We start from the raw sequence: 26,074 nt of genomic DNA, 5'->3' as shown, positions 1-26,074 counted from the left end.
TGATCACATGTGACATTATCTCTGATCAGTGACCTGCATTTTCACTTTTCATCTCTTCACATCATGAAGACTTCCTTCCACAACTTATCTCATCACACTCTTCCCATCCTGTTGCCACTCCCATTGACCCCTATACAGTTATAGTGCCTCCCTTAGTGTCTCCCCTACAGTACTAGTGTCATGACACAGTAATAATCCCCCCATAGTCCCCACCACAAGAAATAATGCCATCTCTGTGCTTCACGGTCATAGCGCCCTCTTTTGTACCCCCACAGTAATAATTCTTTATCCGCCACAAATTAATAATGCACATAAAAAGTATTACAGCCATGCCCCAAAGTAATAGTGCTCCCGCTGTGGTGCCAAAAATAACAGTGCCCACTCTGCACCCCTCGAAAGTAATAGTACCACCTATGTGCCCTAATAAAGTAATAGTGCTCACTCCGTGCCCTGCAAATTAGTAATGCCTCTTTGTGCCCCCACAAATTAGTAGAGCCGATCTGTGGCCCCTGAAGTCCACGTCCCTGTCACCAACTAAAACTCTCGTCAGCAGAAGATAAACTTTGTTAAAGGGGTTTTCCAACAACTTCAGACTGCTTCTCCACCCCTCTGTACTTCCTAGTTGGTGCTGACCAGGAAGTTTGACTGCTGCAGCCAATTACCGGCCACAGCAGTGACCTTCTATAGCCAGTGATTGGCTACAGCAGTCACATGTCCTGGGCAGCAGCAACTTTTAAGTAATGGGAAAATCCCTTCAATCAGACTGTTGCCTGACATAGTGCGCATCAATATTCCCCACAGGGAGTAAAGAATCCCCTGTCACAGCTGTGGCAGAGGATCGCGATGTTCTCCCATTGCTTTTTAATGGGACCGGCACTTCTGCAGCCCCATTGAAAGCAATGGGCTGCAAGCAACCCCTGCAGTAATTTTTGGGGAAGGGCTTTAAATATAAGCCCTTCCCTGAAAATCATCCCCAGAATGTGTTAAAAAAAAAAAAAATCCCCTCTCCTCAGCTGCTGGGGCTCAGGCGCGTCCAGCCTGTCTTCTCCCTGCGCGGCTCGGAAGCTCTTTCAGCAGGTGGAGATTTAAAAATATAAACATATATTTTATTTTTTTACACAAACTGGGATGATTTTCAGGGAAGGTCTTATATTTAAAGCCCTTCCCCGAAAATCACTGCAGGGGTTGCTTGCAATGGGGCAGTCGGCAGCAGCTTCAGCCCCCTTGAAGGCAATGGGCACGGACCTGCATTCATGCGTGTTTGTGCACACCTATGTACGGCACACGCTCGTGTAAATCCACCCTTAGGCTGCCTGCACAGGAGCGGAAATTCCGCGGCGGGATTTCCCGCAGAATTTCCGCTGCTCGAAGCCTCCATAGGATTGCATTAACAAACGCAATCCTATGCAGACGGCCGCAATTTGGCCGCGCGAAATATCGCGCGGCAAACAAATCGCGGCATGCTCTATTTCTGTGCGGGGCTCTGTCACTCACCCGCCACCGGCAAGCTGGCACATCAAACAGCTGGAGCCGCCGGGCGTGGGTGAGTACGCGCTGGTCCCTGCAGGCGCTCGGGTCGGATCCGGCGGCAAGGATTCTCGCCGCCGGATCTGACCCGCCTGTCTGCAGGCGGCCTAAGTTGTCTTCTTGCAACTCAGTTCCTCTGGAGAGGGAAGTCTTGCACTGGTTTCTGCTGTCCAGTAAAAAAGCAGGTGGGGCCAAACATCGCTGCTCCCCCCTCTCCATGGGCTACATAGAAGCTTCTAGGTCTGCCTCTATAGTCTGTACACTTGCGTAGAGGTCAATATAAGCAAGTTCTTCCAGCCTCTTGCACAGAGAACAACTCTAGAGTCCATTAATGGAATTTCAGTCAAATGCATGGCTGTTTTTTTCAAAAACAGTGCTAAGCTTGTCCACAGGTTGTATCTGGTACTACAGCTTGGGAACGGGGCGGAGCTGCAATACCGCACACAACCTGTGAGTAAGGGTGGCACTGTTTTAAGACAAAGCAGCTCCTTTAAGGTTCCTACACACCTGTAGCTGCCACATTCCGGCGGCAGACCTCCCTGCCGCTAGTGCCGGGGATGTCCGCTATGTAAATACTACAGACGTGTCACAGGTTGGATCTTCCTTCAGTCCTGGCAGAGCCCAGACACGGCGCAGATTATTGCCCGAGGCTCCGAGTAACAACCTGCAGCCTCTAATGGCTTTTATGTCCGTAGACTGTCACAGCGCATCGTACTGACTGATCTCTGTAGCACGCAGTATATGATCTGCACAGCGGGACGTTTCTGCGAAATCTCAAGCTTTTTATTCCTGAAAATTGAAAATAAGCCGATTTGTAACGTGTTTCTTGTTCCAAAATAAATTTACCTTCAGATCTAACAGAAGTATCGGTTCCCAGTATTCGGCATCAGATGCAGTTCAGGTGACTGACGGCCCATAGGGAGACCCCGGACACCTGACATACGTGGAGAGCTGGGGGGAATGGTGCTGACTTGCCACGGTGGCACTTACCATGCTCCATCCCGGAGGGCCACACGCAGCCAAGGCCAGGGTAGCACTGCAGTCCATCTCGGACACCGCTAGGATAGGGAATGCCCACAAAACTAGATAACAGGGGGTAACTGTGACGCCACCGTTCCCACTGGTATGATCCCCGGCAAATAAACACAACCACAAACAGTCTTTGCAGTACCACGGGTCACTGGGAACGGTCAGAGCCCGACAATACCTTCACTTGGAGAATAATCACAACAATACAAGGCAGTTCAATGACAGACTTTTCTGTGCAGTTAAATGAATAAACTTTAGAGATTCTTGACTCGCAGTACCTCCTCCCAGCTTTAGTGACACGTGAGTGTGACAGACAAACAGGGTGTACCTCTACGTGGTGATCCAGACTCCAGGTGGCCACGTAGGAAAACACATAAAATCACCAGTAGCTTTGCACTGGACCTTGCATAACACCACAGACTTCCTGATGCTCTCCTTCTCTCTCTGGGGCTCACTCCATTTAGCATCCAATCATAGCAGCACGGCAAACCTCTCCTCTTCCTCCATGCTTCAGCGCACGAGGACTGAAGGTGCCCCCAGGCACCCGGACCTCCTGTATCACCACATTCCTGAAGACATGGTCTCTCTGCCTGCTCACCATCACTCATATTTATCACCTCTCTCTGACACCACATGACATGACATAACTGATACATTTACACGCAGGCTTTGGATTTTATTAGAGATTAACCTCTCCAGCGCTGCAGCTGTGCAACACACACACTGGAAATGACAAGAAAGCTTGACACAGTGCATCTACTGTGACAGCTGTGACAGGAGTTTCCTTCATCCCCGTGAGGACCGCGGGGATGAAGGAATCCTCTGTCACAGCTGTGGCAGAAGTCCGCGGCATTCTATTCTATTGCTTTCAATGGGTTCGGCACTGCTGCCGATCCCATTGAAAGCAGTGGTTTCTGACAAGCCCTGCAGAATGATTATCGGAGAAGGGCTTGAAATATAAGCCCTTCCCCGATAATCATCAATAAGTGTGAAAAAAAAAAAAAAAATCCTACTCACCTCTCCTGTGCTCAGCTGTGTCCTCCGGCTGGCTCCCCGGCACTGCTACTGATCTCTTTCAGCAGTCGGGGATTTAAAAATCCCCGCCTCCCGAAAGGGCTGTGCAGATTGGCTGAGGGCTCAGCCAATAGCAGCTACTGCTTAGCTATTGGCTGAGCGCTCAGCCAATCACACATAGCTCTTAGCTATTCATTCATGAAGGAAACTCCTGCCACAGCTGTGGCAGAAGTCCCCGGCATTCTCCATGTCTTTTCAATGGGGCTAGCGCTGCTGCCGCTGGCCCTATTGAAAAGACTGGTGATATGTCGGCGTGATGCCGATTTTTTTTCTCGCACTGTGATGCGAGACTTTAACTTTAGAATCACATCGCAGTGGAGAAAATATCGCCAGTGGGTGGGAGCCCTCAGGTTGTGAGCCAGCGCTTAAGACTGCATACTGCTGCCTGAACACCCTCTGCCACAAGAGACCCCTAATAGTTCTGTTAGTAGTGGCTCCAATAGTAATAGTGCCTTAAGCAGTGGACCCAGTAGTAATAGTGCCCCCAGTTGTGGCCCTAATAGTAACTCTGCACTCCTCAGTGGCTCCAATAGTAATATTACCCCCAGATGTGCCCCTAAGGGCGGACACTCACTAGCGATATTTTCTCTCTTGCGCTGCGAGAGCATGAGAAAATACTCGCCTCACTGCGCAAGAAAGACGCCGAAATACAACCGGCATATCACTAGTGGTTTCAATGGGGCCAGCGGCAGCAGAGCTAGCCCCATTGAACACATAGGGAGAATGCCGCGGACTTCTGCCACAGCTGTGGCAGGAGTATAGCACAAAGGGCTATACTGAGAAATAAAAGGCTTGGGTAACAGGGGTTGTTGAAAAATGTTCACATTACCTATTTTTATGCCCCTTTTGTGTTTTTCAGATATCTGCGGCACACCCTGGACCAGTATGTGGAGAACGACTACACGCTCGTCTATTTCCATTACGGTTTGAACAGTCGCAATAAACCCTCGCTGAGTTGGCTGCAGAGCGCCTATAAGGCTTTTGACCGGAAGTAAGTAACACATTGGCGCACTGTTTCACGGCTTTTACCCGCCAGCGTTTTTTTATCGCTGCGTTATTTTCAATGAGACTTTCTAATGTTAAAATCGCATCACACAAAAGTCGCTTTTTGTTCTTTTGCCATTTCTGTGCGATTTTAACATTAGAAAGTCCTATTGAGAAAAACGCAGCGATAGTGGCCCCCGTGGACGGCGTGCCGTCCACTGCTCCTTACTCCGGACGGCTCTGAGTGCTACAACTTATTCTCTGCTGTGTTTTATTTTGTTTTGTCCTTGCTCAGTTTGGCCATGTACGGTTACTGAGGTCCCAGAAACGAGTGCAGGCCTGCATCTATCGACGTGATCAGTCTGCCGTGTTAGGCAGGACGCTCTCTCTCATTCGTTACATATTTAGGGAAAGACTTCCCATTTATTATGTCAGTTTGCTTTGGCCGCCGCACTGTGAGCAATTATTGTGCAGTCTGCAGGTGCTTGTCAGCACATCCTCTGCAGACGTAACACTCGGCCCTTTCCTGATTGGTGCTTACCTGTATGGTAATCCTCCCGTGACCCCGGAGCGCAGCATATAATCATGTGACAAGTTCAGTGTGAATCCACATTAGATGGGAAAATCCAGCGATCTGAGTGATTCCAACGAGGCCGGTCATCGGTGCTGGACTAGCCGGATGTCACTGCCAACCTTGTGGGGTTTCTCGTGCAGCAGTGTAGAGAGTATATAGAGAATGGCTGATCGAGAAACAACCACCTAGCGAAAGGGGATCCTGTGGACAGAAACAACTTGTTGATGAAAGGGGTCAGAGGAGGATGTCAGGAATCGCTCTGATGAACAGGTTCTGCACAGGCAAGCAAACTGCAGCTGATTACAACACTGGCGCTCCGACTAATGTTTCTGAATGTACAACAAGTTGTTCCTCCGCACAGATGCGGTATAACAGCAGGCGACCGGTTCCAGCGCCATTGTGTGTAAGAGAAACAGAGAGGTGAGACTCCAGCGGGCAAAAGAGCGCAAAACTTGTATCACTGAGCAGCGGGAAAACATCTCCTGGTCAGATGGAGACGGGTTTGTGCTGCCCTGCGCTGTGGCCGTTTGGTGCGAGCAGCATGAATCGCTGACCCCTTCTATCAGCTGATCGGAGCACGTCAGCACCGCCATCTAATCTGCGGCGACTACAAGAAGCTCCCTGTTGGCGCTACTAGATGGAGTCTGTAATAAAGCGGCCACTCTGTGTATATTACATGCAGTTTGGGTGGAGAGAACCTTCTTCGCCCCTCTTATGTTGCTTCTCAGTATTCTCCCATCTAATAAGGATGCCGCTCCGTATCTGCGCGGCGTTGTGTACACAGCAGATCTATCAAACTGACTATTTCTTCCTATTTGGATTGAGAACTATTAGCGTTTGCAGCATTTTCGGCGGCGGCTTTGATGGCGGCTCCGTTACACGAAATCACGGCCCTCCAGACTTCAGAGGGACTTTTGATAAAATGCCTCCAATAATTTCTTTGTCACCGTGAGACTGCGAAACCGCGAATATCAGATGTAAGGCCTTCAAAGGGAGGCGAGGATAACGGAGCAGAATGTGTCAGTCCTGCAATCAGCGGTGGGATCGTCTCCCGCACTCCATTATAGAGTGTTTGCTGCGATTTCTGGGATCGGATCGTGTGATTTTAGTTAAAGCCGTATTCCGCTTTCAGGATGATCCATTGTATGATGAAGAGTTGTATTATTTTCCAATATATACTTTGTAACATTTTCACAGCCTTTTTAGGATCTCTGCTTGCTGTCATTTAATATAGCCTTCATTGTTCACTACCAGCAGTGCCGACCCTAGGTGGTTAGGTGGCATCCTGTGCTGCCTTTTTCTTGGCCTACCCCAACCATAAGAAAAAAAGCAAGGCATATATTGCACTGAAAGTCAGACTGCCTGCATTCTCCTCGTGCAGAAGACAGCAAGATAGCAGCATATCTACACCAGAACAGCTCAAGGAATAAATACTGTTCCAGAACCAAGAACATAACATAAATATAGCTGCAGAACCAATCTGATAACATAAATACAGCACCAGAACTGAGCTTAGTACATAAATGCAGCACCAAAGCAAACCTCATACCATAAATACAGCACCAGAACAGCTCAGTCAATAAATACTGTATCGGAACCAAGCTTGTAGCATTCATACAACACCAGAACCAAGCTCCATACATAAATAAGCTCTTGAACCAAGCTTCTAACATAAATGCAGTACTAGTACCATGCTCATAGCATAAATAGAGCAGCAGAACCAAAATCAGTACTTCAATACAACACCAGAACCAATCTCATAACATGAATTCAGCCTCAATAACCAAGCTTATTCAGAACCAAAACTGAGCTCAGTACAGAAATACAACAGCAGAAACAAGCTTATAACATAAATACAGCACCAGTACCAAGCATAAGCTTATAACATAAATACAGCACCAGTACCAAGCATAAGCTTATAGCATAAATACAGCACCAGTACCAAGCATAAGCTTATAACATAAATACAGCACCAGTACCAAGCATAAGCTTATAACATAAATACAGCACCAGTACCAAGCATAAGCTTATAACATAAATACAGCACCAGTACCAAGCATAAGCTCATAGCATAAATACAGCACCAGTACCAAGCATTAGCTTATAGCATAAATACAGCACCAGTACCAAGCATAAGCTTATAGCATAAATACAGCATTAGAACTGAGCTCATAACATAAATACAGCCCCGAACAAAAATCATAACATGAATGCAGTACAAACCAACCTCAATACATAGATACAATACCAGAACACAGCTCAGAACATGAAACCTTACAGAGCGAAGCAAATGTATTGCGGGGTCGCTGATGAGCTGCACCTTGGGACATCACCGTGAGGAGTAATAGCACTCTATCTGAAAAGTTAGGTTCGGACAAACTTGGTTTGAATTAGTACGAACCAAAGAAGAAGTTCACCAAAACTCCTAAAACTGGTGTGTAACCCTTTCCAAAAGCTATAAAAGCCCTGTACCACACTCTGAGTCTTATATAGGGCTTCTATAGTTCCTAGCCCGTGCTACACACCAGTGTTCAGGACCAGTGTTCAGCGAACCGATCCAGTAGAACCCTGTTTTGAATAGAACTTTGATAAAAACTTGGTTTGGGTTTGTGCCAAAACTGAACTTTTTTCAATGTTCAACCCAAAACAGAGTTCTATTGGTTGAGTTCACTGGTAACAGGCGGGGCACTTATATGGGCAGATTTGATGGCAGGGAAAATGTATAGCTCTTAGTAATACAAAGCATAACCTTCATTTGCTAAAGCCAGAATACCCCTTTAAGAGGTGAGCATCTCATATGTCAACATAACTCCTCGAGTCATCGCCTACGCTCAAGTAGTTGCAATCATGTATTCAGCTGTTTCTGAGTTCTATGTTTGTCTTCCATCTGATTTGCCTTCAGGGATTCTCCTCAGCACAAGTTCTGCCTAGTCACAGGTAATTACAGTCACACAATTGTCTATCACAGTGTTCTAAGGACATGGCATCCATACTCATGGGTGGTGTTTTTCTATGTAAACCCCACCCATGAGTACAGACCACACCCACAGAATGTCATGCTAAGGTGCTCATTAAAGGTGCTGTTTCATGAGAACAACCATTGTCCATATTTTCTGTTAGGGTACATGTACTTCATAGAGCGGGATCCCCATGCTCAGTGCCCTCCTCTATTAGCAAGAGCATATTACCATTTCCATTGCATGCTATTGAAAATTGTGTCTTTGTTCTGCTAGATACAAGAAAAATCTGAAGGCTCTGTATGTGGTTCATCCAACCAACTTCATCAAGGTCCTGTGGAAGATTTTTAAGCCAGTGATAAGGTGAATATAATATACAGCTCTGTATATGAGTCAGGGTATATATAAACATTAGGCACTGCTTGAGAACTCATTAAGGGGTCCCAGAGCCAAAGTACTCCATATAAGAAATACCCAGTTTTCAGTCATCTATATACCATCAAAGAGTTTAAGGGGTTCTCCAGGATGAGCTTGATCAGTGGAGGTTTGACCTTCTAGACCCCTCCGTTCAGGACAATGAAGGGACCACGTCATTTCTGTGAGTTTGGCACACTCGTCGTTTGTCTGTATGGGACAAGGTATAGTATCAGGACAAGTTCTTGTGTCTTTGTAAACAATGAAGGGGGCTTAATGCTTGCGTCCCGGTGATTACCAAGGCTAGCCTCACTTACAAAGCATTCTGTAATCAAGAATCCTGGAACTCCAGATGACAGTCCTGATGTCCTCTGCACTGCTGTCCAGCACTTTCAGCAGGCGGGGATTTAAAAATCCCTGCCTCCTGAAAGGGCTGTGCAGATTGGCTTAGGGCTTAGCCAATAGCAGCTAGTGCTTAGCTATTGGCTGAGCGCTCAGCCAATGACACATAGCCCTTAGCTATTCATTCATGAATAGCAATAGCTTAGCCACCACAGGAGAAATGTAGCATTGCATGCCAGACACCTTGTGGCGCTTTCACATACTGCAGAATATTTCGGCTCTTTGGAAAAATTTACACTAAAATCTGCATGTTAGAAAAATGGCCGTTCCTTACTGAGTGAGGAGTGCATATAGATGCATCCTCCTCTCACCATGCAGGTAGCTGACTACCAAATGGAGGAGCCAATAACACCTGTGAGGGCACCGATAAGACAACCACTCACACTGCCTCCTGATAATGAGGGGGGTGGCTGCTTGGTGTACACTCCCACACATAGTGGATACAGGGTGCCAGACCATTCTGATATATGTAGTTCACCATGCAGACCGGCAACCTATTAATGACACCATGATAATTCGGCGGGTTGCCCTGCATATCCATCAGTGAACCACATTGGTACTGCCACCCTGGGCTCCCCCTGGAGTCTTAATGCCACACTGCATGTGAATGATAGATAATAAATGCAAGGCATTGGTTGGATGTTGGCCAGGATACATGAGCCCACTAACCACTTCACGGTTCCTTGCGTTGTGGTGGGTCCCTACACTAATATAAATGCATCACAGAAGGGGAAATAACAAATTAAAAACAATCACATTGGCTCCTCCATTTGGTAGTCAGCTACCTGCATGGTGAGAGGAGGATCATTATTGCGATTCTTCACCTCCATAGAGCCGGGTTCACATGGCCAGATGTACAGCTGGCCACAAGGCCATTTTATGCTTTCTAAAAAGCAATGGCCAGCCAATGAACGACATTTGGTCGTGTAAGAGGGTCATGAAGAGGTTGTGCCAAGAGCACAACTGTCATGGTTCACTGTCGCTGCTCACTTGTTCCCAGCCAGTCCCACTCTACCTCCAGCTATTTTAGACATCCTACCCCCATAGAACATGCCTAAGCAATTGGTCCCATCAGCCATTGTGATAAAGTAAGATGTGTAATCAGATTCTGACCCTTGTGTTCCTGACCATTCTGACTCCTGTGCTCCCTGACCTTGGCTCTTTATTCTGGACTATGTTACTGCTTGCTGCCAGCCCTGACCACTGCTAGTCTTCTGGATACTAACCTGTTGACACCATCAGGTACCATGCTTCAGCCCAGTGCAATGTGAGCAGCCACACTACAAGGTCTATCTGGATGAGTAACGGCTTGGGGACCCTGTAGTTAAGACCATATCCTGCTTGGTGGGGTCATGGGTGAAAACCAGAGTTCCCCAAGTGCTATTTCCTCAGTCCATAGTCAAACCGATATGTGGCAAGGTAGATCCACATCCGCCTGCCTAAACGCAACCCTTGTTGATATGCCCTATTAGCTCATATGAATGTCATAGACCGGGGTCCCCCACTTAGGACCCTTTCTATGACCCGAAACCGAGAGCTGCTCAGTTAGAACATGTTAGGTAGTAACCACGACCTACACTACATATTTTTATAACAGGAGAGAGGGGAGCTGAGATGTGAATACATGACCAGACCCCAACAACAAACAAGCATAAACCAGACGTACAGACAAACACCCGCAGGCATATCAAACCCAACAAGACACCAGACGGCCTCCTGCTTACCAATGTACTAAACAATCAGACAGATGGAAATATCTGTAAGTAGGTATTGGTTTGTATTTTAGCCCAAACACGTAGCTCTCAAGGTAAAGGTAAAGGTCCTCGTTGTCTTGTGAGTCCCTACATTAACAAGACAACTACCAGAAAGGAAAGGGGGACCCTGCATAGAGGAGCAACACGTAACAGAATGGCCCTCACCCTGGCAGAACTTCCCTTGCAGCGTACGGAAATACTTGGGTGGCCTTGGGTTCCACCGGTAAAATCAGCTTATTGTTTGGGGTGCCAAGAGCAGAACCCAAGTCAATCGGCTGTTTGCCCCAGGCCTCACATTCAGGATGGGCTTGGGTATTTTGGCAAACCCCTTTAAGACATAATCCATCAAAACAGGATGCAACTGTCCATTCAGGTCCAAAGAGTGGGACCCACTATGATGTCCACCCATTTCCCCAACTAAGACTTCAGATGCGTTCTTGCGCCTAAACTCCATGTATTTTGCTTCCATCATCCCTTGTTCTTGGCTGGAACTTAATCGGTTTGCAATTGCAGAAACAAACAGAGATTTGCACAGTCCTGTCATTTGTTTTATCCCTCAGGTTTTTATGTAATTATTTTCTCTTCTGGAGCCAAGCGTTGGGTGTGATAAGATCGTCGGCGATCTCCGCGCTGCACTCAGCATTCTGGAACCCTTCTGCCGCTCTCACATTTTTCATCTTTCCTCTTGCTTTTTGCTCCTCACAAATTATATTCAGCGAAAATGACAAACTCTATAGGTGCTACAAGATACAACGTGGTAATCTCCTGAGCCGACCGCTGATAAATTAATCATGTTTGGAAACCTACTCTGCTCGGGGTGATAGGATTAACCCTTGATGAGGGAAGCCTCGGCTGTCAGTGGCCGGAGCTCCATAAGATTCACGAACCTCCTTAGAAAGTGACTCTTCTCTTATTTTACTCAGTCACAAGTTTGGCAAGAAGGTTCTCTACATGAATCACCTCAGTGACCTTCGGGACCATCTGCGCTTCAACCGGCTGATCATCCCACAAGACGTGTTGCAGTAAGTGGCACAATGGTTATCGTATATAGCATGAGGCCACCTCCGGACCTACAAGTATGGCTGCCTCACACTCGAGAACATAAAGGGCTGCCAATAAATCTCATATTTTTGGCCATAATTTTTAGCAAATTATCCAAAAAATATCAAAATCCCCCCCTTTAAGCTGGCCCTGTGACCAAGGTTTAGTAGTGGTACAGAAGTCGTGTCTCTGTAGCCAGGAACATACGCACTATAATGCCTCCAAATGCCCCCCATCCATAATAATGTCCATCTCACTAAGTGAAAAGGGTGAGTATAGGCTGTTTTTTCTTCTTGATTCCCAGCCACCCTTACAGGACATGTCTGCTGCCCCCCCAGGGTGGTGGGAATACCCCAGAACTGCCCTACTGAATCTAAGGCTGTTGGGTTTTCTGGCCGTGAAAATGGGATGGACTCCAGGGCTTCTGAATGTTAGCTATTGGGCCCATCCAGGTGGAGGTACAGATTAGGAAACAGATGTAGGAAGGGAGGTAAACCCCTGTACCACATCTTATAATCTATTCTGCCCTTGAGCTTGCCATGAGCTTTATCACATGCACCATTGGTTCGTGTGCAAATACATCCATGTGCAAAGCTTAATAGGTCTATAACATGGACAGCTAGGGTCACCAAAAACACCGGTCAATGTAAAAGGGGCGTGGCTTATTGCAATTTATAATGTTACCTCTCTTATTCCGGTGGCCCCCTATAGTAATACCGTCCTTTCTCAGTGGCCCCTATTATAGAAGCACTCCCTCTCAGTAGCCACAGTGGTAACACTGCACCCCCATCAGTGGGCCCAATAATAATAGTGTCCCTATTTGTGACCCCAATGGTAATTGTGTACCCTCCTACTCACCCATGAGCAACAGCCGTGAAAGCAAGTAGTTTACTCACTGAAGCAGTTGTGGTCCGGCCACCACGGCTGCTGGACACAGAGACCCTGCTTCCTCCCACAGCATCTACAGTACGCAGCTCACACTCCGGGGGAGGAAACAGGATCTCTGCGTACATCAGATGCCGCAGCTCTTGCTCATGACCTGAAGGTTGCAAGTTCAATCCCCCCTTGGTCCAGGTAGCCTTCCATCCTTTACAAGGTCGGTAAAAAATAAACACTGACCTTAGAACTTAATTAGAATTGCTAAAATATAATTTAGCAATTCTAATTATACAGGAAAATGATCTTGTTAAGACCTCTTTCACACAACAGGTATTATGGATGAGTGCCGTAGATCCACCGCGGTCTGCTGACCCGGCCCACAGCATCATAGATCCCCACCATGTGTGGCTTCGGTCACAGTCATATGACACTTGTATGAAAACTAGCTGAGATCGATCTGTATGCACTAAACTCTGACCTTCTGATCCCAGGCATGATGAAAAACTGCGTGTTCAACACAAAGGAAGACCCCCGCCTGCCAGTAAAGCCCCTCCGCCTCGTCCTCCGCTCCCAACACAGCAGTTTGGCGTCAGTCTTCAGTAGTAAGTTTCTCTACTTACCTAAAACAAAGTCATTGGGTCAGACGTGGGGCTTATTCACATGGGCATGTCTGCGCCGTGTAATACGCAGTGAGCCAAGCCCATAGATTTCATTGGTTCGTTTACGTGATGTTCGATTGCGTGAAAAAAATACTCTGTGTGTCCTTTTTTTGTGCGTGTTATGCACCACTAAAGGCTTTTGAAGTGAATGAAGCAGCGCAAATACATAGTAAGGCCTCCTGTCCGCGGGCACGCATGGACTCTGAGTGCATTTTTACTCACCTATCCGGATGCGGCGCAGGTCTCCTCCGTCGCGGCCGGATCTTCTTTCTTCTGCACAGCGGATGCGCTCGGCCCGCCGGCCGCCGTGCCAGCACATGCGCCATGCCTTCTTTCTTATTTTAAATCTCTTGCTTTCCTGCCGATCCGTGGGGCCACATGTAAAAAAAAATACACAAACACATTTTTTGCGCTGTCTCCGTCACCTCAGCTTTGAGGCATCCGTGATGGGGTCTTCAGCAGCGCCACCAGGGTGTCCGGCAATATGGGGAGAGGGAGCCTTCCTCTCTTCCTGCTTGCTCTTGGACACTTCACCCCAGGAGTTTGTCTGGTTCTTCATCTTGGCCCTCGGTCTTCAGGAATGATGGTGGTCCGTCATCTCCAGCATGGGGATACAACTGCTTTACAGCCTCCTGAAAATGGCCTCGATGCTTCCAAGCCTGCTGGAGCTGCTGTGTGCCTCGGGGGTTGCCCTTTATAGAATTGCTTTGGAAGCACTAGGGGAACCTGGGCGCACTATTTATACTAAGATGGCACTTTTATTATTATGGGGATAGCTAGGGCACTGTGATTATTAAGGGCACACCTGAGGGCACTATGACTATAAAGGGGACACCTAGGAGCACAATGACTATTAAAGGGACACCTGAGGGCACTATGACTATAAAGGAGACACCTGAGGGCACTATGACTATAAAGGGGACACCTAGGAGCACAATGACTATTAAAGGGACACCTGAAGGCACTATGACTATAAAGGAGACACCTGAGGGCACTATGACTATAAAGGGGACACCTAGGAGCACAATGACTATTAAAGGGACACCTGAAGGCACTATGACTATAAAGGAGACACCTGGGGGCAATATGACTATTAAAGGGACACCGGGGGGCACTATGACTATTTAAAGGGACACCTGAAGGCACTATGACTATAAAGGGGACACCCAGGGCGCTATAACTATTAAAGGGACACCTAAGGGCACTATTTATACTAAGATGGCACTTTTATTATTATGGGGATAGCTAGGGCAATAAGACTATAAAGGAGACACCTAGGGGCACAATGACTATTAAAGGGACACCTGGGGGCACTATGACTGTAAAGGGGACACCCAGGGCACTATAACTATTATAGGGACACCTGCGCACACTATTACTACTGGCATTAAGGTAACACTTGGTTGACACTTGATTAACTACGTGTAACGTTAAGAATACTCGCAGAATGTGTCTAATAGGTTTTCAGAGGCTTACTATGTAAGTAGAGGTATTAATTACACTTTCATTACCTTTAATTACAAAGTGAGCCACTAAAAACCAATCCCAAGAGGTTTGCCTCTCGTTAATTTTAGCCCCTACGTACCGCCAAGTTGTGCAGGCCTGCTGTAAATTAACCTTTATTGAACTTTTTTATGCTATTTTTTTAGTCCTTCAAGGGGACTTGAAGATGTGATGGTTCGATCGCTAAGATAGTGCACTGCATTACTTATGTAGTGCATTCTACTGAGCCTATTACACTCTGCCGCAGACAGGGTCTAGTAGGCTGAGATACATGGCAAACACTTAGGCCTTTGTCCGGCCTTCAAGTAACCATGGGAACCCATTGGTACCTTTGAATCACATTGCCCATTGGGGTGCCAGTGGGTGACAGAAGGACCCCTTTCCTCCTGTGATCTGCTTTGATGCTGCAGTTGCCATTGATCGTGGCATGTAATGGGTTAAACTGTTAGCATCTCCTCTCTTGCCTGTCATAGCAGGAGCCAGGCTGTCAGTGATCATCAGCCAAGCCACCTCCCTAAAAAGATGTATGTGCAGGTTAAAGCCCATTAGTAAGGTCAGTAAAAAGGTATAGGGGTGGTCACTAAGGGGTTAAAGATATATGGATGATTTAACGTTTACCCCTTTGGATTGCAATGTGGAACTAAACAGCATCCAGGAAGAGGAACCATCATCAGAAGTAGTTCGGGTCGCTTTAACTGTTTCGTGTAAACTCCCCTCTTACTCATCACTATACATCAGCACAATGGTCTGCAGAGCATTTCCCTGCAGAGCGTCGCGCTCCGGGATTAGGGAGTAATTACCAGATATTCTTGGATAATGAAACAATAAGGTTATTCGATGGAGACGTCACATATAGATACGGGGGGAAGAGACTTGGACACATGGCGGCTCCATGGCAGTGGGATTCTCTTTCTTCACAGCTTCATAAGGGTGTGGAGCTGAGTTACTTTGCGGGGCCCCTCCTATATAACCAGGGGAGGAATAGGGGTCGTCTCCACAAACAAGGGTCAATTAGCCAGATCTAATTAAATCAATGAAAACCCCATTTTGAGGTATTTCTAGTTGTAAAACGCTCCCCGCTGATCTCTGCCTTCTTCACAGATGTCCCATTTCCCGGTCTCCATCCATCTTCTTCCTTCATCTGCTGATGGCTTATCCTCTATCTCAGGGGGTGATACTCATTTTCACCGAGGGCCACATCACCATTATGATTGCCTTCCAAGGGCTCATTCACACGGGCGTATTTACGCTCCGTATTAGAGCGGCACATGGCTACCAGCACTAATGTCAATACATGACGAAGGGTGGCGAGCGGGAGCAGAGGTCGGCCCTGTGCTGTGGCACGCTGAATCGGAGGAGTGATGGCACCGCCTCTTTGACTTGAGATGGCGCGTTTGCATACTGGGTGCTCAACCTTCAACGTAAGAAATTCTGGTGAAGCCAAAAGGCTCCTTTTGTGTACGACCACATGTGCCTGCTGAGTAAAGGCCCATTTACATGGGACAAATGTCGGGCTAACGATGCCCGGCACATGCTAGCCCCTGGACGGACCTAGTATCGTTAGCTCACAGCGGGGCGGCTGCAGCAGATTTCTCTCCTCGCTCCCCCGCCCCTCTCCATTGACATAATATAGCAGCCGTTCAGTACTGAACGGCTGCTATTTACACTGAGCAATCGGCATTCAACTCATGGTCCAGCGCCATATGCAGCATAAAAGATAAATGATGAGCAGATCGCTCAGTGTAAATAGCAGCCGTTCAGTACTGAACGGCCGCTAGGTTAAGTCAATGGAGAGGGGCGGGGGAGTGTGAGGAGTGAAATCTGCCACAGCCGCCCCGCCCCACTGCTGGCCGCTCTGTGAGCGAGCCAGTGCTACTAGCTCCTGTGCAGCAGCACTGTTTGGGAGTTTAGGTTGAGACCCGAAGCCGGTCAATCTCCTGTCTGTCTTGTGGCTCGATCTGGGAAGTACTGGAGAAAAGTTTCAGCAGCCATTTTGGCCTGACGGCTTCATATTTTAGTCGCTGCTTCTTGCCTCATAACCCCTTGTAAATTGAGCCAACCCAGTGATCACTGAAGAAAGCTTCAACTAGCCATGTGTTACCCCTCCAGCGCCCACTTGTGGGGAAATGTAGTATCACATGCTGGCTGTTCTAACGATTGCATGGATTGGCCATCAGAGTTAGAGGCATTCTACATTAGTGACTCCTGATACTGGCTAATAGAGGGAGCTGCAGTACCAGACATAACCTACAGAGAGGAGCTGCACTGTTTTGGAAGAAAAAGAAAAGCATGAGCTGCAATACTAAATGCCACCTATGAGCAGGAGGGGGTGCTGTTTCTGGACTGTGGCTGAGGTATAATTTCAGAGCGTTCATGGATAAAAGAGGCAAGGTACTTGGTTCCAACCAGGCTAGCCCACAGAGTACCCGGCTACCCCTCAAGTTTATTGGCAGTTGTCAATCCGCTGGTGATATGCTTCACATCTGGTGGTCTTGCCCAATGTAACTAAACTCTGGATTAGAGTTGATGCCCTCATTTACTCCGGAACAGGCTGCAACGTATGGGAAGACCCTGGGAAGCCTGATGAAATAAGCAAATCAATTATATATTTCTAGACTCTCGGCAATTGATCTCCTTTTTTTCCTTCTAGCTCCACACATCTCCTCTACTTCCCCCGGTGTCTCTTGCCACCACGTCCGTTACACATAGGGGGATTACTGCGGGGGACAAGGCACTTCTTACTTATATCCATCATCACTGACCGCTGTCCTCGTGGTACTTCCTGTTCATCATTGTACTCTGTAATACCGAAGGTCCATGGCATGTCAAGCTCCCGGCCTAATGCACCGTAGGGGGCAGAACATTTCACTAACTTTAGGAGCTCCGTGTCACTGCGGGATCACATGTACCGGAGGTGCGAATATCATCTCAACTTTAATCTCACGTGAACCTAACATCTCATATAAGCGTGTAGCGCTGTCACCCCCAAAGTCGTTGGACTACCTTTACGTTTCTTGAAGCTTTCGGCGATTACATTACCACGGTGCCGTCATCTTCTTCGAGGACATCGTCCTCAGCAGTAGGGGAGACTCCCTCTCCTTCCACGTGGATCATCAGGCCCTCACTAAGCTCTCTGCTGGGTCTCCGGTAACGGCTGCCGCCACGTCCGTTGCAGCCCTGCATGCAGCACTCACATTGGTCTGGAGTATCTCTGCCTCTGTTAAGCAGCTCCTGCCACCAAGACCACTCAAATCTATAGGCCATGATGGCGCCGTGACATTACCTGGGGGCGGGGTTTAGTCCTCATGCACAGCAGACGGAACTGGTCCTAATGACTTCCAGGACCGCTGGCAGATGTGAAGCGCCCATCAGATGGTCTGAGGCTGACTAACATACGGCACGGGAAGCCTGTCTGCGCCTCCATCTAGAGATGGGAGTCGGTGCACAGAGGTAACGGTGCCGGTTTAATCATCATTCAGTCGCTCAGGCGTCAGGTAATTGAGTTTAATAGGTGAATATTATGTGACAGCCTTCCTTTAAGAATGTTCCATGTAATGAGAGGAGGAGGAATAAACGATCCTCGTACCTATTAGCATGTCATATTCCCTAAAAATAGCAGAAATCGCGGCGAGATCCTAATTCGGTGTTTGTTTCACAGATAATTACCTTCTCGCGGCGCCGTTTGTTATCGCTGTGACAAACTCTGAGGAGTTCTTAGAAGTCACTTTGCTTTCTGGTAATTAATGCTGTTGGTTTTGTACAAAGGAAGATAAAGAGTCAGATCTTCACTTTGGACCATTTCTGGGGCTTCACTACAGTAACAGGTCTGTCTGCGGTGTATGTGAGGAAGCGGCTCAGTGGGTAAAGGTTCATTAATGGTGAGTGTGATGGAGCCGCCATCTTCCTGCATTAATTACCGAGCTGTAATGATCAGCTTAGTTAGTGCCGGCGGCTGCGCCAAATGATTGTCAACCCTAAATGGCTTAATAACCCGCAGCTCATCTCCAGATGAGTGATGGGAATAGAGGCGTGCGTTCCTGCAGCGTCTGAAGGAATAGGGGTGATAAAGATGTTACCGCAGGATTTATAGGCGAACACTGAAATGGCACGTGTATGAAAACATATATATATACACACATATATAATGTACTGAATGGCCACTTTATTAGAGACCCCCATCAAGCAGCGGTGGACTCCTTTGGCGTTCAGAATTGCAACAATTCGTTGTGGCGTACATTCCACTCAGTGATTAAATCATTCTGCAGGAATATCGGCCGCATACAGCAAGTAGTGGACTGCTGGAGTGAGTGTTGGCCGGTAGAGAGAGAGTTGCTGGGAACGGGATCACACAGATAACTGGGACTGTGGATTTTCCAAGGACCCCGAGAATCCTCCCTGTCGCACCACTCTAGTTCTGCTATTTTTGTACCAAGACTGTTGAATTGGAGTTTTCCCAAGATTACAGTAAATGGACAGAACCGACCATTTCCAGTTCTCGTTCAGAAAGTTACCTTATGTGTGGACTACTTTATTTTGTCTGGAAGATCCACGAGTGACAATTGGACTTAAGGTAACCCCCAGTAACTATCCCTTGATCTCCCCCAGCAGTAATGTGGTCGGGTCCTGAGCTACCCCCAGTGGAGGAGATGGTAGAGCTCCATGACAAGGCCTTTCTCTACCCCGCTGTCTCCTCGGCTGTGGGCTGCCTCCTTGGATGCTGCAACTGTTCATACACATTGTGTTGAGGTTCGTTCTTGCCTGTGAGCAGACCTAGCTGTGGGCCTGATGTTGGTGCGACTAATAGTATCTGATGGCACTGCTCTTTTGTTTTTCTGTGACACTTGTTGCCTTGTGAGTTGCTATGATAACTCTCCCTACCTCTCCATGTTAGATTGAGTACTTAATCCTCTTCCACCTCCTCTTCTCCGTCCTCCTTCTCCTGAGTGGACTCTATGTCACAGTGAGCACCGGGAGCTGCCCCTCCGCTTCCACATCCCCCTGAATACACATTGCCTGTGTTGGGCTGACCATCTGCACTGACCCACCTTCATATTCCTCTTCGGAGAACAATATGATTGGTCATCAATGTATTCAATGTCTTGGTCTTGTCCTTCTGGTTGTTTGGATTGCCCCATTGACATCCATGACACTGAATGATCAAGGCGGATTCTCAGGTTGATTCTTGTGGACTGCTTTGGAGGGTGCAGGGGATATGGCACGGGGGGAAGTAAAGGGGCGATACTTGAGGCATGCTGTGTGATCCAGCCAACCATCTTTCCCTTCGTGCTGCGGATGTAACACGCAGGCAGAATCAGTTCTAATTAATGCAGCAGTCTTTCTTCGCCTCCGTGGACCTGTTGCGTCAGTGTGAGCCGCTTGAAGTGCCGACTTGTTCCGTCCTCTACCACCTCCACCATCACCACTGACACTTCTCTTGCTTTCTTCATGTTTCCATTTTTTTTATTTTATTTTTTAGTGTAGTTTTATGCAACTTATCAGCGAACTTTGTATTTAGTAGAATACCACTGGTAGTTGCGTAAGGCCTGCAAATAATTTGCCGTGGCTGGACTGGCGTCTCTGAACAATGTGTGAGACCACTGACACACACTGTGTGTATTTGCTGTATCCCTGTTTGGTTTTCTTTTTGTTTTATATTAACACAAAACACCATTGCCGATTTTAAAAGGTGCGATCCCTGGGAGGCACGAAATGTGAGCATAAAGGGCCACAGAGTGTAGCTCGTATCTGTCCATGTTTGGCGCAGTGTAATTGAATTTTCCAACCCCCCTTACTATCTGCGTAGGGTCTGCAAATAATTTGTAGTGGCCGGATTGGCAATTATAAATAACGTCTGAGGCCACAGAGAACTGCAGTATTCACCATGCCAAATGGTAGTTTATCTGTCTGCTTTGCTATTATTGACAGCAGCAGAAATCTATCCTCTCCCAATGTACAGACCACATTTCATATAGGCATATAGATGTGATGCAGCTTCTTTCTCTGCTCCCCCTAATAGATCCCTGTTTAAGTTCTCTGCTGGTATATAAGCTTTCACATCCAGCGCAATATATCCTCTGTAGAGTATCTGGCCCTAACAACAGGCCATGTGTTATATAGGCAATGGATACATTGTGTCCATGTTATATGTGACTAGGTCATGTGATGCAAGCGACCAATGAAACTGCTGCCCATATGCAACATGGAGGACACATTTGTTGACATCAGCAAGGCACCCTGGCTGCTGATTGGCTGCACGCTGACCTCTGCAGCAGGCATGATGAGAAATTCAATTTTCCCACGATTTTCACTCAACTTTTTGCCAGGGTGCATAGAGTGTGATCACCCGGAGCCGTACATTCTCAGAGGTTATGCATCTTGGCACAACCCCTTTATTAACCCAGTAAGACCTACAACTCATTCATAGCATTACACAAAGATGAGAGATCCATAAACAGCAGCTTGCTGATGGTTTTCATGGGGCAAAAAAAAATAAAAGATAGTAAAAGAATCTAATTGGATAGAAGCTACATAGTGAAGGCTAACCACAAACCACCTGTACTCTACGGAAAGTTCCACCACTTTGCCCCTAGAGATTGGAGTTCGATTGTCCGGCCCCGAGTCAAGAATGCAAAATTTGCTTGATGAAAGTGAAGTAATTTCGCTGCCTCTAATATCCTCTGAGATTGACGGAAACCATTTTCTCTTCTGTCCTCGGAGCAGAAGTCCGTGAAGTCCATACAGATGCAATCTACGTGGCGATGAATTCCTTTTATCAGATGAGTGGGTTCCTTCAGAGGTGACACGTTCCTTCCTGTTCGAACACGGCCCGGTAATTGGATGCTTTACACCAGTTGTTGGAAACTAATAATGAAAGGTTGGAGATGTCTTCAGATGACCCTCGGAGAAGTAAGATCAAGACTTACAGCATTTATATCATTAAAGAGCCGGATTCAACCAAGGTGATTCCCATCTACTGAAGACTTGTGGAAGGTGCCGGAGTGCGGATATTACAGCCACGCCTCGGTGATTTCCACTGGTCTGTAGAGTAATCACTGAGCTGGAAAGACTCCACAGAAGGAGCAGAAGTACTGCTTAAAGGGGCTGTACGAGACTAGAAAACCATGGCTGCTTCCTTATGGGAACAGCGCCTTAAAGGGGTTGTCCCGCGCCAAAACGGGTTTTTGTTTTTTTTCAATAGCCCCCCCGTTCGGCGCGAGACAAACCCGATGCAGGGATAAAAAAAAAAAACGGGTAGTACTTACCCGAATCCCCGCGCTGCGGCGACTTCTTACTTACCTTGTGAAGATGGCCGCCGGGATCTTCACCATCGGTGGACCGCAGGTCTTCTGTGCGGTCCATTGCCGATTCCAGCCTCCTGATTGGCTGGAATCGGCACACGTGACGGGGCGGAGCTACGAGGACCAGCTCTCCGGCACGAGCGGCCCCATTCAGAAGGGAGAAGACCGGACTGCGCAAGCGCGTCTAATCGGGCGATTAGACGCTGAAATTAGACAGCACCATGGAGACGAGGACGCCAGCAACGGAGCAGGTAAGTGAATAACTTCTGTATGGCTCATAATTAATGCACGATGTACATTACAAAGTGCATTAATATGGCCATACAGAAGTGTATACCCCACTTTGTTTCGCGGGACAACCCCTTTAAGCACCAGGTGCTGGCCACCAGCTTGTAGGGGGAGACCAGGCAGATTTAGGCTTGGGCAATGGTCTCCCTATGGTCCACCGAGCCAGATAATATCTTCCTTCATGCGGCAGCTACATGAATCATCCTGGCGCTGTCTCTTCCCCTCTGATGATCTGAGGTGCTACTGTCAGCCCATCAACGCCCCCCGTAACATGATCACTTAGTTCTACTACCGTATTTATGTTATGAGCCTGTTTCTTGTATTGTGCCTGTGTACTGAGCTTGGTTCTAGTGCTATATTTATGTGCTGGGCTTGGTTGTTGTGCTGTATCTATGTACTGAGATTGGTTCTGGCGCTGTATTTATGTACTACAATTGGTTTTGGTGTTGTATTTATGCACTGAACTTGGTTTGGTTCTGGTGCTGGTTTTATGTCCTGAGTTTAGTTCTGCTTCGATATTTTTGGTATAAGCTTGGTTCTGGTGCTGTAGATATGTTATGAGGTTGGTTCTAGAGTTCTATTTATGTACTGAGCTTGATTCTGCTGCTGCATTTATGGTATGAGGTTGGTTCTTGGGTTGTATTTATGTACTAATCTTGGTTTCACTGCTTTATTTATGGTATGAGCTTGGTTCTGGGGCTGTATTTATGCACAGAGCTTGGTTTTGATGCTGTATTTATGTTATGAGCTTTGTTGCGGTGCTCTGTTTATGTTATTAGGTTAGTTCTGGTGTTGTATTTATATACCGAACTTGGTTATGGAGCTGTATTCATGTTATGAGCTTGGTTCTGGTACAGTATTTATTCACTGATCTGTTCTGGTGTAGATATGCTGCTATCTTGCTGCAGACAGACAGACTGTTTAGCAGTGTAATATATATTGTTTTATTCTTATGACAGGGGGTGCCAAAAACAACAGAAGGTGTCCTCTAACCTACGGCTGACACCGGCCATTGATTTCTTCATTTGCTTTCAAAAGAAGTAGTCAAAGGGGAGGAGAGAGTGTGGATTGTACATTTTTATATTAGGACTAGGGACTGTTGTCTAAAACACGTCAGACATAATGTATTTGTTCTGTGCCTTTAAATGGTTTTATTAAGGGTTAAAGGTTTTATTCCTACAATCTGATGTACTGGACATTTACATATATATATATATATATATATCTACTACGTAACCCGGGTGACTAAATGACTGAAGATGTCTAATGATACTTGGCAACTTACTGAACTCGGGGTGAAGAAGGCCCGATGAGCCCCCCCCCCCCCCCCCCCCCCCTGTGATTGGCTGCGGCGTTAGCCGCATCCAATCACATCCTGATTTTCCAGCTATTCTTTATGTTTCTGTCTTCTTTCTTTCCAGCCTAAAGAACAAAAACCAAGGAGCTCTGATCCCGCCGGTCATGGAGCAAACCATCTCCTATCTGAAAGCCAACGGTGAGATCTATTCTGGCGTCTTGAGTTGTTTCTCTTCAGTATTGTTCAGGTTTGGCCACCCAGTCGGATGATGCATGCTGAGGTCTCCGTCCTAGTCAGGTGCTGCTCCAGCTAAGGCCTCATGCACATACCGGTTGTAGTGCACGGCATCTGGTACCCCCATAGGGCACCAAATTGTCCCCCGGACGTTAGGACTACCTTCCTTGTACGCCATGCATTGGTGCAAGCTAAAAAAAAAAAATCTGTGACAATCAATGAGAAAAAAACTCTCTGGTGAACGAAGGGCCACAACTCCTTACACAGGCATAGTGGCGTTCATTTGGTAGTGGCCATGCCTGGTACTACAGCTCCATGCAGCTCAGCCCTATTCGGTATGGCCACAGCACTACGTAAGGTGATGTTCTTACAGTAGAGGGCACCAGATTCATAGACAGGACGGCTGGGGAAGAAAGGATAAGGGTAGATAGATTGGGTGGTGGTGGGTGGGGGGTAGGTAGCCCCTCCATTATGTAGTTGCTCCCAGTAGGTAATCTTCCCCCCTATTAGGTAGATAATAAAAAAACACCCAGAATGCCCCAGTAGGTAGGCAATTCCCCCCATTAAGTAGGTGCCCCCAACTGATAAACACCCATACCTATAATAAAGTGATAATTACTCCCCTATGCTGCTTTATAGGTAAGTGCCCCTCAGCCATCAAAAAGCCTGCCACACCAAATTATGGAGGTGCTGGCTGTCCTCTGACGTACTCAGTGGCCTCGGTGGGCGAAAAGATTATGGCGCTCGACGCGTTGATGGCAGCAGAGCGCTGTGGCTTCACCTCCATGTTATGTTGTGGAGGCGGCCCGGGGCTTGCTACGTCACAAAGGAGACAAGTAGTTGGGGGGGGGGCATGTAAAGCCTCACTCAAGTTTTTACCTGCAGCAGGCCTTGCAGGCCATATTAAATGGGTTGGTGGGCCGAATTCCACCCTCAGGCCTAATATTAGACATGTGTGACTCATATGATATGCGTTCTAGACAAGTCTTTATTGTTATACTGTTACAGTTTGTTTTCTGCATCCTCTTCAGTAAAGAAAGAGTTCTAGGTATTTTCCAGGACTTCACAATTGATGACCGATCCTCAGGATAATCAGCTGATTGAAGAGGCTCTGGTGCTCGGGGCCACACCGCAGCTTCTTCTCAGGCATGTGACATCATGTCCATCGATCACATGCCCTGAGAGCAGCAAGTGATTGGCACTGAGCTGCAATACCGGGAACCACCACTATGCAATGTACATGGAATGAAGTGGCAGTGACAAGGATTCCAAGTAACATAGTAACATACCGGTAGTATGCTGGGCTGAATGAAGACAATGTCCAGCTACTTCAGCCTGTTTCCACCTTCCTTGTGGATCCAGAGGAAGGAAAAAACCCAACAATGCAGATGCCAATTAAGCCCATTTGGAGGAACAAATTCCTACCCGACTCGATGATGGCAGTCAGAATAATCCCTGGATCAACGCTTGAGTTCCTACCTGACTGTAAGACCCGGATCAACAACCTGCTGGTCACCTAATGTCTATATCCTGTAATATCATAGCAGACCCCCTTCGCTACTTAATGCTATCTGCACTAACTCAGTCCTAAGAATAGTACCCATTGCAAACTGGGTCGGGAGGGGTATCATCTCGAAGAACCTAGAAGGGGTGCGGAGACGCCCGGGAGGTGAGTGAGGAGACTTACAAGGCCATGCATGCTCCTCTGGGTAATATGCAAATAAGGGAGATGGAACAATACCTGCGCAGCGCCACCTGTTGGATGGCAGCATTCCTTCAAATCAATGTCAGACCCTTTAAACAAGTCTTTAGAGCAACGATTGAGTCACGTTTTCTGCTTCATCAAATGGATGGGCGATGGTGTGTGAGGCAAGAAACATCAGAGAACAAACACCCTGCATCCACTTATGGCAGAACACAAGTCGGTGGTGGCAGCGTTGTGGTCTGGGAAGTTTTTGGTGGCATTCTCTGGGCCACTGATCCGTGTGGAAGGCACTCTGAGGCGAATTGGTTAGGAATCCATCCTTGCACATACATGCTGTTTGTCTTTCTTGGGGCTGATGGGATCTTCCAGCAAGACAATGCAACATGTCACACGGCTAGAAATGTCCGACAGCGGTTGGAAGAGCGCGACCGAGACTTCACAGTACTTCCCTGCCC

At 47.4% G+C, this 26,074-nt stretch overlaps 1 protein-coding gene across 1 annotated transcript in view; it reads left to right on the top strand.

Annotated features, from left to right (window-relative positions):
• Positions 1 to 26,074, top strand: part of ARHGAP8 (Rho GTPase activating protein 8) — a 57,168-nt gene that overhangs the window by 14,545 nt on the left and 16,549 nt on the right. The window contains exons 5-9 of the mRNA XM_066590186.1: positions 4,490 to 4,621; positions 8,422 to 8,508; positions 11,639 to 11,737; positions 13,127 to 13,237; positions 23,805 to 23,878. Coding sequence (XP_066446283.1) covers positions 4,490 to 4,621; positions 8,422 to 8,508; positions 11,639 to 11,737; positions 13,127 to 13,237; positions 23,805 to 23,878 — 503 coding nt within the window. The remainder of the gene's footprint in view (positions 1 to 4,489; positions 4,622 to 8,421; positions 8,509 to 11,638; positions 11,738 to 13,126; positions 13,238 to 23,804; positions 23,879 to 26,074) is intronic.

Source organism: Eleutherodactylus coqui, chromosome 2, assembly GCF_035609145.1.
Source record: "Eleutherodactylus coqui strain aEleCoq1 chromosome 2, aEleCoq1.hap1, whole genome shotgun sequence".
Classification (NCBI taxonomy): Eukaryota; Metazoa; Chordata; class Amphibia; order Anura; family Eleutherodactylidae; genus Eleutherodactylus; species Eleutherodactylus coqui.
Note: the sequence above shows the minus strand (reverse complement) of the source record. Positions and strands in the feature narration are given on the sequence as shown.